Source organism: Alexandromys fortis, unplaced genomic scaffold (genome assembly GCF_014885135.2).
Source record: "Alexandromys fortis isolate MF-2015 unplaced genomic scaffold, M_Fortis_MF-2015_v1.1 scaffold_46, whole genome shotgun sequence".
Taxonomy (NCBI): domain Eukaryota; kingdom Metazoa; phylum Chordata; class Mammalia; order Rodentia; family Cricetidae; genus Alexandromys; species Alexandromys fortis.
In genome coordinates this window covers 253,771-272,141 of record NW_026067919.1, presented here as the reverse complement: position 1 = coordinate 272,141, position 18,371 = coordinate 253,771, and the positions used below count along the sequence as shown (strand labels likewise).

Here is an 18,371-nt window from a genome sequence, read left to right as displayed (position 1 = left end):
TTCCCATGGCGATTTTAAATCCCATAGAGTAAACATGAAGATTGGCTATCAGGTTGGTAAGGATCACCTTCCTTACTTTTGGTTGACTAAATGTTGAAAACAGAATTTTGTTCCTCTCTTTCTCTCTAGTACCTGGCTTGGTATCTGAGAGATAAGTCCTCAGGAAATAGATATTTCAATCAAATGATGATTTATTTCAGTAAAAAGTTATTTCTCAAAATGCATGTCCCACTTATTATTCCCTGAATAAACTAGCTCTGTTCTTAGACATATGCCAATGTCTAACAAAAGAAGATACTAACAGTCAACAGTTAGGGCATGGTGCCCATGAGGGGCCCAGGCTCCTCGAGTGTTCCTGCATCTACCATAGCTCTGGTGGGTGCGGTCGGGACAAATGGGCAAAGGGATCCAGCAGGTGGACATACGTCTTTTCTTTCTTCCAGATTCTCAGAATTTGCACCAGGTATACCCCAGAGCAAGACACCATGACCTTCTCTGATGGCCTTACTCTGAATCGAACCCAGATGCACAATGCTGGCTTCGGTCCTCTGACTGACCTTGTGTTCACCTTTGCCAACCAGCTCCTGCCTTTGGAAATGGACGACACAGAAACAGGCCTGCTCAGTGCCATCTGCTTAATCTGTGGAGGTACTGACTCCTGGGGGATCTCCATGAAAGCCCGCACAGAGCAAGTCACAGGACAGCATGCATGCAGAAAGGCAGTGGATACAACCATCATGCCAGGGACAGCTGGACTTTCTCCTGCTGTAAATTAAGTAGTGGTATTTGAGCTCTCTCTGCTCTGAAAGAAATGCCAAAATGCAGTTTGTCTGCCCGTTTCTCTCGTGGGAAACAGGTACATTTGTAAAGGCAGTATCATACTGCTATATGCCTAAGGACATTTTAGTGAGGACCCAAATGTTATTTCTTAATATAGCTAGAATGATTCAAATCACTGCCTGGGATCCCCAGCATGTGGTGTGTACCTGGTGGACTGGAGTATGGCCCTTTCTTTGCAGTGACCCCTGCTGGCTAGCCAGAAGCCGACCTTAGTTAAAAGTAATGGCTGTGATTAAGGGGCTGGCTAATCTATCAACCTGGCTTTCACGGCCAGCATGCCCAAAGGTGCTTTTGTTCAGTTCAATACTGACACCATCTGGTCATGAGAGGTAATTCTTGCCTCTGGACCTGAGCAAGTGGGCATCAAATGTACTAAGCGACAACTATCTTCACATCTCGCTGCTTAAAGCCATTGCATTAATTCAGGTTAGTGCTGGGTCACTGAATAAAGCCACTGTGCAGGAGGAATGGGAAACAAGCAAGGGGATGACCGGCAGTCCTTCAGCCTCAGGACACTAAACACTGAATCCTTTCTCCTGCTATCCAGACCGCCAGGACCTTGAGGAACCCACAAAGGTAGACAAGCTCCAGGAACCGCTGCTGGAAGCACTAAAGATTTACATTAGGAAACGTCGGCCCAGCAAGCCCCATATGTTCCCAAAGATCTTAATGAAAATCACAGATCTCCGCAGCATCAGCGCTAAAGGTGTGTCCTCAAGGATGGAGGAGGGGGGGGGGGAATCTGCCAGCTTTTGTTTTTTAATCTTAGGAGTCTCTTAACTGTGTAAGTTGGAAGGTATGTCTCAAAGAAATCAAAGGAATTAAGCATTGTCTGAACATGCCTAGGTGTACACAGTCAAGAGTGCCTCAGGTTTACTACACAAAAAGCAGATACCCCTACCCACTGATCACTCAATTTCCAAATGGGATGGCTAGTTAGAAGCGAAACTCTTCCCGACTGTATATGTGTTTTTTTAAATAATTACTGTTGGGGCTTGCAGGCATGCCCTTGGAGGTTAAAGGACAATTATGTGGAATCCCTTCTATGTGTGTTCTGGGCCACCAACTCAAGTCAACCAGCGTGCACAGCAAGCTCTCAGCCCTCTAAGCCACTTCCCCACCACCTCGTTCCGTCAGAGTGTATTTAATACTCTGAGTCTATACATCCATTCTAGCTCCCAGGCATCTCAGGTTTCTACACACTTGGCCTGTTTTCCTGTTGCATCCTAACCCCTAGGAAAAAATGAGTAAGGCTTGGGGTCACTGTGGCCACATCTCTGGTATAGGCAAGTTAATGCCTGCAATTCTGAGTGAAAGAATTTTCACCTCATGACTCACTCTGTGTGACAACTCAGGCAATTACAGAAATGCCTAGAGCCATCTCATAGTTGAGTGCACAGGGCTTTTCTAGGTAGAAATGACTCAGCAACTGTGCTAACCCCCGTCCCGTCCTTCCCATTACCAGCCTCCAGGCCTGAGGATCTCAGCAAGCCGAGACACAAACACTACATTTCAGAAGGTGCTTAAATGCACAGTGAAACTTGTTTGACAAGAAATCTCAGTTCTTGTGGTTTTTTTTTTTTTTTTTTTTTTTTTTTTTGGTGAGCTATTCTAAGTTCATCCCAGCGTAGATTAAGAGAAACAAAGAGACTAATGCTTGAGTGGATATCATTTAATATATATTTAAAAAAACTAAATAGGACTGGTAATATCACTCTCCACAGATAAGTATGCCAGTGACCTGAGGAGTCACAGTCGTGTATAGAAATGTCCCAAGTCCCATATTAGCAGAGTCCAGCAAAACCCTAGCCCACTTAGTTTTGAATCTGTTTTCCTGTTACTTATGTATTTCCATCTAACTAGCTGCATGTAAGGGCTGTGGGACTGTGATGGCATAGATCCATCCAGCGCTGGACTGGGTTGCAGAAAACTACCACAGGTTGGGGCTCAAGTCCGTCCTTCTATTGTAGAAACTGCCCATCCCTTCACCTCTATTTTTCTGGTATTTCATCAGGAACTTCTCTTTGTAAACTCTATTTGCTGAATCTGACTGAAGCACTACGAAATTTGTTCATTATATATTTCCACTGTTTTTCCTTCAAGTGAAAATGTGGCAAGGCTCCACCAGCCTCTGGGGTGCCCTATTAGTACATATTCTGTATTCAGAGGGAGTGGCACTCACTCTCTGCCTGAGAACCAATGTGCTTGGGATCTCAAAGCACGCCTGATACTGACATTCTGGTGGCCGGCATTCTAGTTGTAAACACCCGTATGTTTTTACTTCTAATAAATGGGTTCTTTTCAACAAAGACACTTGATACCTGTCTTTCACACTCCTTCATATACCTGAGAGTGAATGTTGGTCCCTTTGTATCCTGGCATGTCCGTATCTAACAAGTTTTCTATTATCCCTCAAAAAAAGGTGCAGAACGTGTAATTACCTTGAAAATGGAAATTCCTGGATCGATGCCACCTCTCATTCAGGAAATGCTGGAGAATTCTGAAGGACATGAACCCTTGACCCCAAGTTCAAGTGGGAACACAGCAGAGCACAGTCCCAGTGTCTCACCCAGCTCAGTGGACAACAGTGGAGTCAGTCAGTCACCGCTGCTGCAGTGAGACACTTCCAGCTGCTGCAGACATTCCCCAGGACCTTCAGTTCCCAAGTGAAAATGCAAGGAAAACATTTTTACTGCTGCTTAGTTTTTGGACTGAAATATGTTAAACTCAAAAAGGACCAAGAAGTTTTCATATGTATCAATATATATTCCTTACTGTGTAACTTGCCTAGAAATACAAACTTTTCCAATTCTGAAATTCAGCCCTTTCATGCCACCAGAAACTAGTTAAGAGCTTCTATTTTCCTCTCTGAACAGTCAAGATGCATGGCAAAGACCCAGTTGAGATGATTTAGCCCTGGTTAAGTTGCTGAAGACTTTGTACATACAGAAGTATGGCTCTGTTCTTTCTATCCTGTATGTTGGTGCTTTCTTTTGTCTTGCATACTCAATAACCAAGACATCAAGGTTATGGAGCAGACTACTGTACGTCTTGCTTTCATGAATGACAAGGCCTCACGGTAAGGAACCAGGACCTTTGTACAGTACAGGACAGGACGAAAGACACTCTGGTTTCAGTAATGTGGAAGCTTCTCCTTGCTTTTTGATCTCTCAAGCTGCATCCTTTCTTTATGTTGCCCAGACAGAGTATACCACTTCACTGCACTAGCAGAAGAGAATTCTGTATCAGTGTAACTGCCAGTTCAGTTAATCCAATGTCATTTGTTCAACTGTTAATGTCACTTTAAATTCAAAGTGGTTTATTCTTAATGATACAACTACCGAATGAAAAAAAGATGCAGTTTTACAGTCATGATAGCCTCCAAGGCAAAAACACTGTCCAGTGTTAGTAAGTTTGTTTACCTGTTCACAAGCCATTGGAGAGATATCACAGGATAATCAGCAGGCTATCTGTTTGGACTCTAGTAGCCCAGTGTCCTTCCTGACTGCCTGATCCTGGGATGTCCCCCAGTCTTGATGCTTGAAGGTATGGGCACGTGGCCTCCTCTGGCCTTGTTCAATCACTATGACGCAGAGTGACGGCTGTGGGAGAGTGGCTGACAGACTCAAGTGTCAGGTTCTGAGTTCTCATGTAAGCACTAGTGGAATTTTTTGTTTTTGATATATTAGCAAAAGTCTGTGATGTACCTTTACTGGCTCTGTTTGTACATTGAGATGGTTTAACAGTGCTTTCTATGTTCATATACTGTTTACCTTTTTCCATGGAGTCTCCTGGCAAAGAATAAATATATTTATTTTAAGTGTGTGTGAGAACTTTTACTGTGGATACACCTTTCAGTAAAGAGTCTGAGAACACAGTTCCATTTTTAATGTTTAAATTTCATTTCAAAAAGCAGGTCTGTAGTCTGCAATCATGACAATTAAAATCTGTGCTAATGCACGGGAATCTATAACAATTCTACAAGTCAATCAGACAACACATGACATTTCAATGAGTAAAAAAGAGCATAAAACTGTATGTGTAAGAACAAAATGTTAAAAGGCCTACCACAATAATAAAAAACCATCAATTACATCATCACATTAAAATAAGCCAGATGTACAAAATTCTGAGACAGAAAAGACAAAGGACAACACAAAATCTTTTTGAAAAATGTTCGTGCTCTTTGGGCACTTAACTAAACATTGCAAAATCAACATCTTCTTCTTCATCAGACTCTGCAAAATATTTTACTTCTTTCCTAGCCCGACCAGTCCGTGGCAGAGCAGGTGGTTCAGAAGTGAAGTCCGAGGGGAAGATGTCTACATCTGAATCCTGATCAAAAGATGTTTTCTTCGGCTTCTAGACCCCCGCAGAAAAAACCCAAAAGTTTAAAAACCTCAAAGTTAAGGAAAGTCTACTGTTAAGAACTATTATTCCTTATACTTACATTTATATATATTGCCAATAATCATATTTTTAAAAGTTGAATTGACATACTAACTTAAGCCTAAAATGAATTATGGATGAAAGAAACCCAATTAGATATAGTAAGTAATTAGCTACTTTGGGCTCTTGTGTTCACCAAGTTACAGACTCATCAGTGCAGGATTACTATTCTGCAACTATTTTTACTCAAGTATACACAATGTCTACATCAGAAATTACTCAAGTTGCCCTATTTTTAAGAACACATTCAGAATTCATGCAAGTAGAACAAGGCTATGCACAGTATATAGCATACACTATCACAAGTGTTGGTAAAATATTAAAAAGTCACAGAATAGGCAAAAGATAGAGAAAGGAACTGATGGGAAAGAAAAATTTATAAAGCTATAACATCCATATGTATATTTTTAAGTGTTAATAGGAAGAGAAAGTAGTGGTGAGGGGGGTGCACCTAAGGCAACTTATTCACTCAAAAGAGAAGGTTCTAAAGGGTCAGATTAATTAGAAACATTAGGCACAGTCAACTCAATTTTTAAAAACCAAATTAGTCCAAGTTTATAAGATTATTCTAATATTCAAGTAGCACACGGCTGTAATAGTTTAATAGATAAAATAGAAGATTCTGAGGTAAGTTGACTCATAGTGCTCTCCCACTGATGGGAGGTGAATACAGAGCTCCCCAGGCATTCCAAGAGGGAGTGACGACATTTAGGCAGACTCTGAGCCATGCTGATGTGCTCTGCTTACCTTGCTGGCTGGTTTAGATGGTTTTCTCCCAGGGTTATAATCACCTTCATTTTCTGAGCCTGATGCTTTCCTTTTCTTTGCTCCTCGGCCTTTACCTTAAAATACACGAAAAGAGTTTTCCTCCCAAAGGTCAACACAAGTCTTACAATTACTTCTATACCCAACAGTGGGGCCTGCAATCCTACCCTCTTGCTATAAGTGACATACATATAGTTTGACAGCACCATTTTAATTCTAGAGTACATATGACCAAAGAATATTTAAAAAATATATTTAAAACAAGTGGGAAATCCTAGAAATAAGTTTCAATACTAAGCCCTGATAAAAATAAAAAGACTAGCATTTTGCTAATATGACTCTTGAACTTAGGAATGAAACTTCTTACAAGAGTGTTTAAGTTACCTGTCATAGCCAATAAACTTACCAAGGTTTCAAACCACATATATTGACCTCCACAGGCTCTATGATAGTTTTCTTCACTTTCCTCCTATTTCTCTGGCCTATATAATAAGACCTGGCCTCAAATATACCAAACAAAGGAAGTGAGAGAGAGAGAGAGGGAAGAAACTCAAGAGAGTTCCTTATGGCACCTTTTAAACTTATTTTCAGTATATTTACTTAATCTTGCCAATGTTTCAACTGAGGAGCAATGTTCTAAGCTGCTCTGTGTCCTTTACTCTACTGCAGCACTGCTGCACAGGACAACTTCTTGATATATGGTTCCCGTCACGAAACTCGATAAAGCTCAAGAAACTAAATCCTTTCCTTACAGTACATGTTTAAAGGTTATACAAAGACGGTCCTCACCTTTTGGTGTTGTAGTCTTCTTTGGAATGCCAAATTCAGAATCAGAGTCAGAGTTTACAGTTTCTACGACTTTCTTCTGTTTAGGTGCTCTCTTGGCCTTAGGGGCTGTATCTGAAGGTGGTTTACCTATTAAGCAAACATCCTTTTAGTTGGTTAATGTAATATACTTATCAACAAACCAAGCTGAAGTGAGATCTGTAACAGTGAATTTTTTTTTTTAATTACTGCCAAGAAACTGAGTAGCCAAGAAATGGCTTCTCTCTGCTGGGTGCCAGTATAAAGGCAAACATACCCCTTGAATGACAAAACGAGTATTACTCAATTAGGCATAATTTGATTTTTAGGTAATTCAATTGAGACATTTTAAGCACAGGGCATTAAAAGGAATTAAATAGTATCTTTTAAATATATATTCACGACAAAAAAAGTATCTTTGACACACTAATTATAACTCCACAATAAGTTCTAGCTTATAAAAATGATTTAGTAGGGAAAAGTATTTTTATGGGGTCCTCAAATAGAACAAATACAAAGCAACTCATTTCCCTCCAACAGTTGAAATCCAGACTTGGCATTTTTATGTGGAAAGAAACATGAAAATCCTAAATCAGTAGATGCAAGGCCTCACTTTACCATATTGTTTTAAAAACAAGCCTTTTATTTACTTTTTATCTGTAGTTCCATATAAACACTAATAATCACTTCTAACTTGTGTAATTAAAAATGAGCCTGGAAAACAAAGGTATCAGATAGTCTGAAATGAACTGAGACTGTCCTTTTAGAAACTGAAAAGTGTTGCTGACTTGATGAACAAACAGAATTGAGTCTCAAGCTGAGACACGCAACATAATGGCCCTCACTGGCTAACAGCAGGAGGGCTATACATGGTAGTGGTGGCCAAAGGCTATGGCTTTTACTCCCTCTGTATTCTCATGACTAAATCTACCTCAGGAACCCAAAGGCAGCTACTAGCAGGAATACAGATTCATTACGAGGCAATAGGAACCACGGCTTTCTCTGGTAGTGTTCTCAAGCTTGCAGAAGTTAAATGGCACTTTCATACCCTCTTCCAAGTTAGGTCAGATACTGAAATATTATAGGATGCCTTTGGCTGCAAAATATTGGAACTGCAGACTATAATAATATACTGTAACTCATGTGAATAGTAATACTGTAACTCATGGTTAACAGATAGTTCTATGGAGAGTGGGACATGACATGGTATCCTTCCCTTGAGCTTCTGTCTGTAAGTTGTATTTCAGGAAGGAGGTAGAGAAAGGAAATCTTGCTGAGGCCTTTGAAGCAGTTTTCTAGTTCAACTAACTCAAGACTGTTCAGCTAGGAAAGAAACAAGTAAATAGGTTAGGCAGAAGATAGTCTGGTCTTTTAGTTAAACCAACTCATTAGCTTAATGAAGGAAGCAGGGTGACAGATTTCAAGAAAGGATACAGGTCCTACAGTGTTTTAGAAAATGCTCACATGAAAATTAAAAGAAGAAAGATGTTTTAAAATATTTAAAAATGTTTTGATTGCTTAAAAAATTTACATGTAGGGGCTGGAGAGATGGGTCAGCAGTTAAGAGCATTGTCTGCTCTTCCAAAGGTCCTGAGTTCAATTCCCAGCAACCACATGGTGGCTCACAACCATCTGTAATGAGGTCTGGTGCCCTCTTCTGGCGAGTAGGCATATATGCAGACATAATACTGTATACATAATAAATAAAAATCTTAAAAAAAAATACATATATAAGCGCACATGACCAGAAGAGGGCATCAGACCCAAGGAACTAGAATTAAAAGTGGTTGTGGGTCACCTGATCTGGATGCTGAGAACTAAACTGGGGGCCTCTGCACCCTGTTCCCCCCACCCCTGCCGCAGCCAACTATCCAGCCATAAAAATGATGTTTTGAAATGAAATTATAGAGTCTGTCTCAATTTGAGTTCTCTAGAAGCAAAACCTGACTGACCCCAGGGTATGGGTTCAAGTGTAAATCACCAGGAGGTGATGATAAGAGTATAGACTTGAGACAACGAAGAGCAGCTAGTCATGGGTAACTTATCAAGCCAGTCATTACCCTTGGAGGTTAATTAATCTTTTGGGGGAACTCTGGATAGCCAATACAACAACCCTAGACATGGAATCTGCGGGCAAGGACACTGAGCTACTTCTACACCAGCTTTTCTCAATCACTGGTGGAAGGGATCTAGGGGAAATGAGGGAGATAATGGTCCAGCACAACTGCAAAGTCAAAGTCACCAAATGAGGAAATACAGACGCAGGCCAGCACGTCCTGAAAAGTGAGAGGAGCCCATTACGGGCAGCCACCTAGAATGCTGGCTAGACACCCCTCTCTGAGCAGTCTTCCCATGGTTCTCGTACACTCTGACAGAACGCGGCCTTTCAAGATTGTCAGTACTGCTGTTGTGCTACACTCGGAATACACGTGTCTCTATGCGTATATTACACATGTGTCTCTATGGCACATACTATATCTTTTTTTTCTTTTAGAGAACATATCTCTCAACTAGGTGTGTATTTTTAAAGTAGATATTATTTTCAATGCAAAGCACTAATAAAGAGACCAAGATACATGATTTACATATAATAAGCATTAATGAATCAGCTCAGCATTTCATGAACAATCTAAGGCTATGGTAGTGGGGAAAAAGCTGTAATTCAGAAAACTGTATCATGTAAGGAGTGGCAGGAAGCAGAACTAACAGATTATAGAATCAAGATAAAAATATGTATTCTCTACCCAATCTAATAAAGAGCGTTATAGGAAAACTATCTTTTGTTATAATTACCTATTCTTGAGAATTTCACATGTTCATACAATGAAACATAATATCCACCTTATGAGTCTTCTCCACCTTCTCTCATATTCACCTCACCATGCCCCTCTTCCAATTCTGTGTTTCTATAACCCACTAAGTACAATGAGTGCCCATCCTACTAGTCAGAATACCCTCAAAGAATGCTTCCCCTCCCCATGAGGTTATCTACTGCCAAGAGCTCTTTACTAAGGGGTAGGACATAGAGAGTGCCCAAAGTATCAATTTAAATATCATGGGATTATTTTATAATGACAAATCATCCCTCCCACTTCCCTTTTTTCAGTTGATCTGCCTCTGCCTCCCAAATGCTGAGATCAAAGGAATGCAACACCACTGCCCAGCTAAACTGCAATCTTAGCATGTTTTCGCTCATACACAGAATATGGTTAAAGAAAGTGTGTGGGGGGGAATGACTATATTTTAAAAATATGGTCTAATAGATATTTTAGCAATCCCTTTACATTATTAGAAAGTAAAAGGCATTCTCTTAATATTGTAATTGTAAGTTTCATAGTGAAGTAGTCACTCAAAGAGTTTCAAATGATATCAAATTCCCTTTCACATCAGTCACCTCTACATAGCTTCTGTAATAACACAAGCAGGTATAAAATACGTACCCTTTTTAGCAGCAACTGTTTTACTTGGAATTTTATCTGTTTGCTTCAGACCAAATGATGGTGCAAAAACAGAAGCAGTATCTTCTTCATTGCTGTCAAATTTAGCTGAATCTAAAAATGTCAAAGCTGTTTTATTAAGAGACTGTAAAGACCTCTGAGTAAACTGAGTCTTTGATGACTTCCTTAGCTAATAAACTGATCTTGTTTCTATTGTGATCATATAATCTACAATATACAAACAGCTGACAATGGAAAATATACCAATGTTATAGCTCAAAAATGTTAAGTCTGTTGTGAAACAATATACAAATATACAGTATATATATGTATTTGAAAATACAATATACAAATTTACATGGCAGTGAAGATTAGTAATATCAACAGTTAAATATTTAAACAAGTATATACTAGTGATTTGTTTTCAGAAGAAAAGATTTCACTGTGATAACTTCAGTGTCTATATAAATACTGTTAATCCTTCTAGAAATTAATACTAATGCCTACATCTAAAAGTGCAATAAGCACTCATATTTTTATCAACAAATTGCTGAAGACTAATTTTAAAGGCAAGCTTGCCTTCGGTTTACATTTTTGAGGGAGGAGATAGGATCTTGCAGTGGAGCCCATATTGGCTTCAAACTCAAAATCCTGCCTCAGCTTCCCAAATGTTAAGATTTAGGCATGTGCCACCATGCCCAGCTTCAGCTTACTTTTGTCTACAAATTAGTTTAATTTAGCAATTAACTATTCAATTCCTCAAACCATATCAAGAAATCTTTCAATGGCCCCTTGGACGTAATACTTTTACACGACTGCTTTGATAACAATGCATGTTGTCAACAATGAATGCTTACCTATACTTAAAGAAAATGTACCAAGTCTAGGTGTGTCTGTAGAAATATATTTAAAAATCCAAAACAGGTGCTTGGGAAGTGGCTTAACCATTAATGCCTTTGCTTTGCAAGCAAAATCCACAGGAAAGCAAAGGGGACATAGTGTCCTGCCTGAGACCCCAGGCCACAACAGGCAGAGAAAGGAAATTCCTCCTTCACCAAAAACTGACCAGCAATGCTAGTTGAAATGGCAAATTTCAAGCTCAAGAAGAGACTTGCCTCAGTATATAAAGTGGAAAACACTGAAGATGACACTTGCCACCAATGTTGGGCCTCCACATGCACACATGTGCACACCCTCACACACACCATACACACATAATAAAGACAGTGAATCAATTAAGTGACCTTAACAATATTGCACACAATATGTGTGTGTGTGTGTGTATACACACACACACACACACACACATATGCACTAAAAAAATATATCCTGGTTATATTTTCTCCTATGAAAACTTTATTCTCTCTGCTATAAGAATTTGGTAAGACAAAGCTGTACCTATCCAGTACCTTTATAGCTGCAAATAGATTCACATCACCATATACATCAAATTTCAATCTTCCAAACTTTTTTTTAATATTTTTTCATTATTAATCTTATATATAGACACGATACCCAGCAGGCTACAACCTGCCTAGCATTTCTGCCTATATGCTTCCATAACGCTGGTTCTAACCAGTCAGTAAGTTTTATTGTATTGGGCAAAAAGTAAAGTCTTTCACTTATGAAAAACTCTGCAATTAAATCCTGGCTTAATGATTTTTCTAGTTTTTTTCTCTACCAAGTACAACAATCATATAATAATTAACTAATGGAAAGACTAAAAGAACATACCATCTTCTGACTTCTGAGAATATGAAGGAAATGAAAAGAGAGTCCCAAAATCCTGACTTTTTTTGTCATGTGACGATTTCCTATTAGAAAGAAAATATCACAAAGAATATGTAATTAAAATATTCTACATAATATACACTGCATGATTATAACCAACAAAACTAGTTCTTTCTGTATTAAAGACGGGTCAACACCTGCACCCTGCCCCTTTCCTCACAAATTTATGTAAGTAAATATATGAATACAGATATAAGGTTAAAAATATTGATTTAACATAAAATAAGAATGGAAATTAGGCAACAGTTTAAAGTTATTCAAAGTGACACTAATTTAGTTCTACATTATTAGCAAAGGTTCAAAGAGAAAGGTGGACTCCCTATCATAGCAGGTAGTCATACCATTCCTGGCAGCAGACCACAGGTGGGCAGTTACTTTAGAAACTAGCCAAGACTGGATATATTGATTTATAATGTCTTTTAAAAAAAATCCTAGTCCATAAATCTTACTTCTCCATGTGAATGCTGGCACTCATCAAAACAATGAAACTGACCAAGGACAAATCTACTGGAAAAACAAGTTTCCTAATTCCAAAGATCTAGAAACATTTTGCAAAACAGGAGCTCCATGAGGATGTTTTTGTAAACAACATTTTACTGTAACAAACTATAGTCATTTATTTACATTGTCTGAGGCTACTTTCTTACTACTAGGGCAACAATGAACAGCTGTTACAAAGCCATATGACAGGAACATATAAAACATTTATTCTAAAGCCCTTCACATAAAAGCTTGCCAATCTTTTCATTAACTTACAGCAACAGCTAGGGAAGAGCTGCAGTATTAACTAATTATTTCATAAGGAAACTTTTAGCTGGAATTGACTACTTCTTGGCGCCCATGGCAAGAGCTTACTGGATAACCACTGCTGCATTACTTACTCTGGAGTAGCTTTTGATTTGCCTGGAGAAAAAGCATACTCATCTTTATCTAAGCCATCTGAAGGAACAAACTCATCTTCCCCATCATTAGTTACGGGAGATGCTTTAACTTTTAGTTCTTCTATGTCATTATTATCATCATCATCATCAGCATCGTCATCTTCTTCTTCCGAGAAATCAAAGGTGTACTTAGGTCTTTCAGCTAGGAGGAAAGGAGAAAGGAATATTAACAGTCATCAGCATCGTCATCTTCTTCTTCCGAGAAATCAAAGGTGTACTTAGGTCTTTCAGCTAGGAGGAAAGGAGAAAGGAATATTAACAGGACACAGTGACACACGTTCATAGTCCACATAATTAGGATCTGTGGACCAGTCACTTGTGTCCAGGGCTTTGATGCCACCTGGGTGGCATAGAGAGGGACTCACTCGAGAGCAACAAGAGAATGTGAAACTCAAAATCCTAGATTTACCACTTAAAATATCTTTAAAGTATGTAAGAAAAAGATGAACATTTAAAGAACAAAAATCTATACTTTGTTCTCAAAGAATAGTATCTACCTTATACTTTCCAGGAGGCTGGGATAATACTCTGTGTTTGTTAGAACAACATAAACTGATGAGATTACTTGTTTAAGATGTTGCTCATTATACTTAAATATTATTCAAAAACCCAGAAAAACTGGCATTGTGTCATATGTCCCCTGTACAAAGGATTACTGGTATAAAATTTCCCATTTCTTTAATTACAAATGACAAAAATACATTCTTTTAAAAAAATGCTAAGTTTTCTTTTAGTTTGTCTAAGTAAAAGTGTTTATTTTCCTCTAGGACTACTTTCACTGTAAAATAGCAACCATAAGGACCAGTTCACTCGGCAAGTGCTGCCTCGTATATAAAAGCGTCTGGATTCAAGTCCCAGTAATGCATACACTGGGCATGTAGGTACCTGTTTAAATTCTAGCACTGGGTAGGAAGAGTTGGGAGGATGAGAAGATCAAGGTCATCCTCCGCTACATAGCAATTCTAAGGCTACTCTTAGCTACACAAGATGCTGTTATCTGCCCCCACCCCTCACCCCCACCCCCCGCCAATAAAAAAAAGAAAAAACAGATAAAGGAAAAAAAGGTAAATTTTCACATGGATAAGATAGGAAACAACTACAGAGAAGGGCATACTGGCATACCAATAAGTTTTATTTCAATTTCTAGAATGCATTGTAGAGGAGAATTTTTAAACTATTTGTACACTCAGTTTCATATTTCATTTTTCATATATGGAAAAACCTAAACACAATTTTGAAGTATTAATTTTCATGTAACTTAATCCAGTCATGTTTGTTATTCCCCCGTATCATTTATTTATACCTATACCCATTAAGAAAAGTAACTTATCCACTTGACGAGAGAATCAAAGAATTTAAGGTCTGGCATGCATCAAAATCATATATGCCAGAGTTAAACAATCATAAAGTTGTAACACTCATTTCAATGAACTAAAACTTAAGAAAATGTAAGGAAATTAATATAACAAACTAATCAGGCTTTAATTATCTGAGTACTTCCAATCTGAATGAATATTCAGGGAAGATCAAATCATATGCTTAATAGCAATACATCAGCAAGACAAGCTATTGTAGCCAACCTTAGCATTATATTTAAAAGAACTGAGTACAAAGAATCAGTTACAGAGAAGAGAACTCTTAGATATAAGTAGTAGAATATAAATACAGAGTACTTCCAACAGAGCCATCACAGCTGCCAATACTTCAATTTTGGGGTTTGAGTTGGGGGTGGGGGTGGTTCTTGTTTGCTTGTTTGTTTGCTTGCTTGCTTTTTAAAGCAAATATCCTAAAGTCATAGAGGGAAGGAGCATTAACTAAGCTTTAATCATAAATTCAGTAAGAACATGCTTTGGAGCTGGAGAGATTTTTCAGTGATTAAGAACACTGGATGTTCTTGAAGAAGACCCAGGTTTGGTTCCCAGCACCCACACGGCAGCTCACAACCATCCATATCTCCAGTTCCAGAGAATCTAGCACTCTTCTGATCTTAGCAGGCACCAGATACACATGCACTGCAGACAAACATGTAAGTAAAACATTTATACATGTAAAATAGATCTTTAAAAAAAAACATAATTCACTTTGTCTTTCTTCAGAGTGATTTAATACTTTAGTGATCCTGATCAATACTACTGAACCCAATTTACAGATCAATGATAATATACAATAAAATAAATACAAAGTGTATCACAATACCAGCTGCTCTCCTCAGCAAAGAATCTCTTGGAATAACCACAGGTTCTGTTTCTTCCAAGTCACTCTCCGACTTGGACTCATCATCTGACCAAGGGTTTCGCTTCTTCACTTTTTTTGCATTTGGTTTACCAGATGAGGTGGGTGTTTTTCTAACCCTGGTACCTAAAAGCAAGACAATGGTAATATGCATATAAACACTTATTCAAAGTTCTAGCAAAGCTTTTCTATAAAAGGCTCATTATAAAATAGATGTATATGAAAACTAAATGTATTACATGAACTACTAAAAATCAATCAATTAATCAAAATCAACAAACTATAGGAAAACCCCATAGTCCTTTTATTTTTTACACAAAACATGCACAAAATCATTCCAATGCCTTACCAGGCTCCTTTTTCTCCCTTTTGGGTTTGGGACCTTTATTTACAGGAGCTGATGGGGTCAGTGTCTCTTCTCCTGTACCTTCTACTGGTGTTCCACTAAATTCTTCATCAAATTCTGTTTTCACTGCTGCGGTATCAGGATCACCCTATGTGTTCAAACAAGTGAGATCCAATCATGAGTAAACTAGCAATGCATATTTTAGAGATAAAGTTTCACTTAAACGACTTCTTCATACCAGGTAAGTTTTAACATGTTTCACTTGTGATATGTTTTCCTTTATTCACTTATCTGTTTCAAATGACACTGCTTATAACCCTAACATTCTAATATACTCAGCGAAATGATAGCCACTTAGGAAAATCATAAGCAAAAAGGTAGGCTCTTGGCTGTCAAAGGAACTATGAAACCAATAGCTAAGTACTCCAAAAGTTACCACAGAATCAGTGCCTATACCTGAGGTTCCTACAGACTAGAAAAATATTTTCAAATTACTGAAGGAAAATAAGCACCAGATGTATTTTGTAAGGCACTATAGGGCTGACTCCCATCCAAAATTATTGGTAAGGACAGGGGAATTGGAAGGCACGTACACTGGCTAATGCAACACAAGTCGAAATAGAGTGAACGACAGCAGTGGCTCAAGGGAATGTGAACAGCTCTGCTTAACGAGGACCAGAAGAAGCATCCCAGAGGGGTCTTTCCGACGGACTTGTGGAAGAATCACTAGGTTTCCCAAGTAAGTAGAAGAGTGGTGAAAGCAACAGATGAGAAACAAAGCAGGACTTCACATGGAGGCGCCGTGCACTCTGGTGACTACATGAGCACAGGAGCCTGGCCATCACAGCCAGGACAGAGAGAGTAAGAGCTATTGTTTTAAGTGGACAAAGCTTAGAGTAGACAGGGATGAGGTTACTGATGTGACACTGATAAGAAATGAACCCAACAGACACCAACAGGAAAGGACAGAGGTCACTGAGTTAAGGTGAAAGTCAAGTGTGGTGAAGACACAGGCTAGAGGAAGGCTCCTCAGTCCTCAGCCTGCTCCAGAGCTAAAAAGCTACGTTTTAAATTGCTTCAAATCTTAGCACTGCACATAAAAGTAAAAAAAAAAAAAATTTTAAATTCTCTGACCTAAAACTCCAACTTAGGCTCATTTCCCTAATGACAAAGATGCTGAATTCTCAGTCATGTACTGGATGTATCTGCACATGTATTCCTTAGGCTGCAAAATGACCTGGTCTAGACCTTTGGCCTCTACAAAACCATCATACATCCTGCTTTCTTGGCTCTGAACATTCATTCCAGTCTTTACACCTGGCTAGTCCTGGCCAATCCTGCTTAAGGGAAGGTAAATTTTATATTTATTTATTTTTTTAAGTTCTTGATAGTAACTGTAAATGACAACAATGCAAGGTTTGCTCAAAAGTGTTTAACAAAAAATAAACAATATTATAGAAGGTGATAAGTCACTTTGAAGAACAAACCTTATTTTCTGCTTAATATTCCCTTAATTAGTCATGATCTAGAACTGAAACTTAGAAAGTTGATAGTTTTTGTTAAGACTTTAATTTAGTAAGATATTCAGTAGAGTGTTTCTTTCTCATTCTAAAAACTGACTTTAGGCCAGGCCCCCTGTAGTCCCAATCTACTCAGGAAACTGAGGCAGAAGACGTATTAAGCCCATAAGTTTGAAGTCAAACAGAGGGAACGAGTGGGTGGGAACAAAACTGAATGAAATAAGTGGCTCTACATATACGTATGAACTTCGACCAATAGACTCTTCTTCCACAACTCAACCTCCCTCATAGAAAGAACATTTCCTATCACATCAAAATACATTACAAATCATAAAGCATGATTAAGCTTAGAGTCTCCAATGAGCTGACACAGGAATATGATACCTTCTTCTTCTTCAGCAATTTTCTGCTGGCATCTGCCTTCAGAGCAGTAATTTCAGGAACAATTCTTCTCCCATAAGGTGAGGGCATCGTCTCCTCCAGCTGAAGTTTCTTTACCTTAGGTTTGCCAACTTTACCTTTTATTGCTTTTCCAGACATTCCTGCCAGAATATCTTCTCGTTCTTGTGCTTCCACTTTCTGAAATATGGGGAAGGAAGGGGAGGGTACATAAACAGCTCTTTACAGAAAAACAATCACTACTGCATAAGATCCTGAAAGAAATTATTCACCATTAAGAAAGAAAGCTTTCTTTTTAGCTAATCTAATCTGAAATGAAATAATGGGAAAAGAAGAAAAACTTTTAAGTCAGAAGACCTGAGTTTTAATCCCAATTCATTTATACAGGTTCTTACCCTTACTTAATACAATAGGGTAACAGTAACTAGTGACCTAAATAATTCTTTATAACCCAGGAGCGCTGGTGACCTGTCACCATCAGAAATAGCAAACACAGGCAGTTCTGTTAAAAGAGTATGAAGCTGGGCTGGAAAGATGGCTCAGCTATTAAGAGCATTTATTGCTCTTGTAGAGGACCTGGGTTCAGTTCTCAGCACCCACACAGTGGCTCACACCCACCTTTAACTCCAATCCGAGGGGACTCCATCCCCTTTCATGACCTCTTCAGGCACCAAGCACACACATGGTACACAGGCATACATGCAGGAAAAACACTGAGGTCCATAGTAAAGTAAAAATAAATTAATCTAAAAAACAAATTTGTAGTATGAAGCTATTCTCTTCAATTGCTTTAATCATAATAATGATCTAATTAAATAGGAAAGAAAAAAACATAAAATTGAACTTA

At 38.5% G+C, this 18,371-nt stretch overlaps 2 protein-coding genes across 6 annotated transcripts in view; one reads left to right on the top strand and one right to left on the bottom strand.

The window, feature by feature from the left end:
• The window catches only part of Rarb (retinoic acid receptor beta), a 629,041-nt gene extending 624,381 nt beyond the window's left edge, over window positions 1–4,660 (top strand). For all 5 annotated transcript variants that reach the window (XM_050140562.1, XM_050140563.1, XM_050140565.1 and 2 more), the window contains 3 exons: window positions 444–648; window positions 1,388–1,546; window positions 3,263–4,660. In XM_050140562.1, the coding sequence (XP_049996519.1) occupies window positions 444–648; window positions 1,388–1,546; window positions 3,263–3,459 (561 nt within the window). In that variant the 3' untranslated portion in view covers window positions 3,460–4,660. The remainder of the gene's footprint in view (window positions 1–443; window positions 649–1,387; window positions 1,547–3,262) is intronic.
• Window positions 4,661–4,713: 53 nt separating this feature from the next.
• The window catches only part of Top2b (DNA topoisomerase II beta), a 62,417-nt gene continuing 48,759 nt past the window's right edge, over window positions 4,714–18,371 (bottom strand). The window contains exons 28-36 of the mRNA XM_050140561.1: window positions 17,510–17,704; window positions 15,609–15,753; window positions 15,224–15,385; window positions 12,968–13,169; window positions 12,030–12,109; window positions 10,299–10,409; window positions 6,844–6,969; window positions 6,037–6,131; window positions 4,714–5,202 (exon numbers count right to left, since the gene is read on the bottom strand). Of these exons, the coding sequence (XP_049996518.1) occupies window positions 5,035–5,202; window positions 6,037–6,131; window positions 6,844–6,969; window positions 10,299–10,409; window positions 12,030–12,109; window positions 12,968–13,169; window positions 15,224–15,385; window positions 15,609–15,753; window positions 17,510–17,704 (1,284 nt within the window). The 3' untranslated portion in view covers window positions 4,714–5,034. The remainder of the gene's footprint in view (window positions 5,203–6,036; window positions 6,132–6,843; window positions 6,970–10,298; window positions 10,410–12,029; window positions 12,110–12,967; window positions 13,170–15,223; window positions 15,386–15,608; window positions 15,754–17,509; window positions 17,705–18,371) is intronic.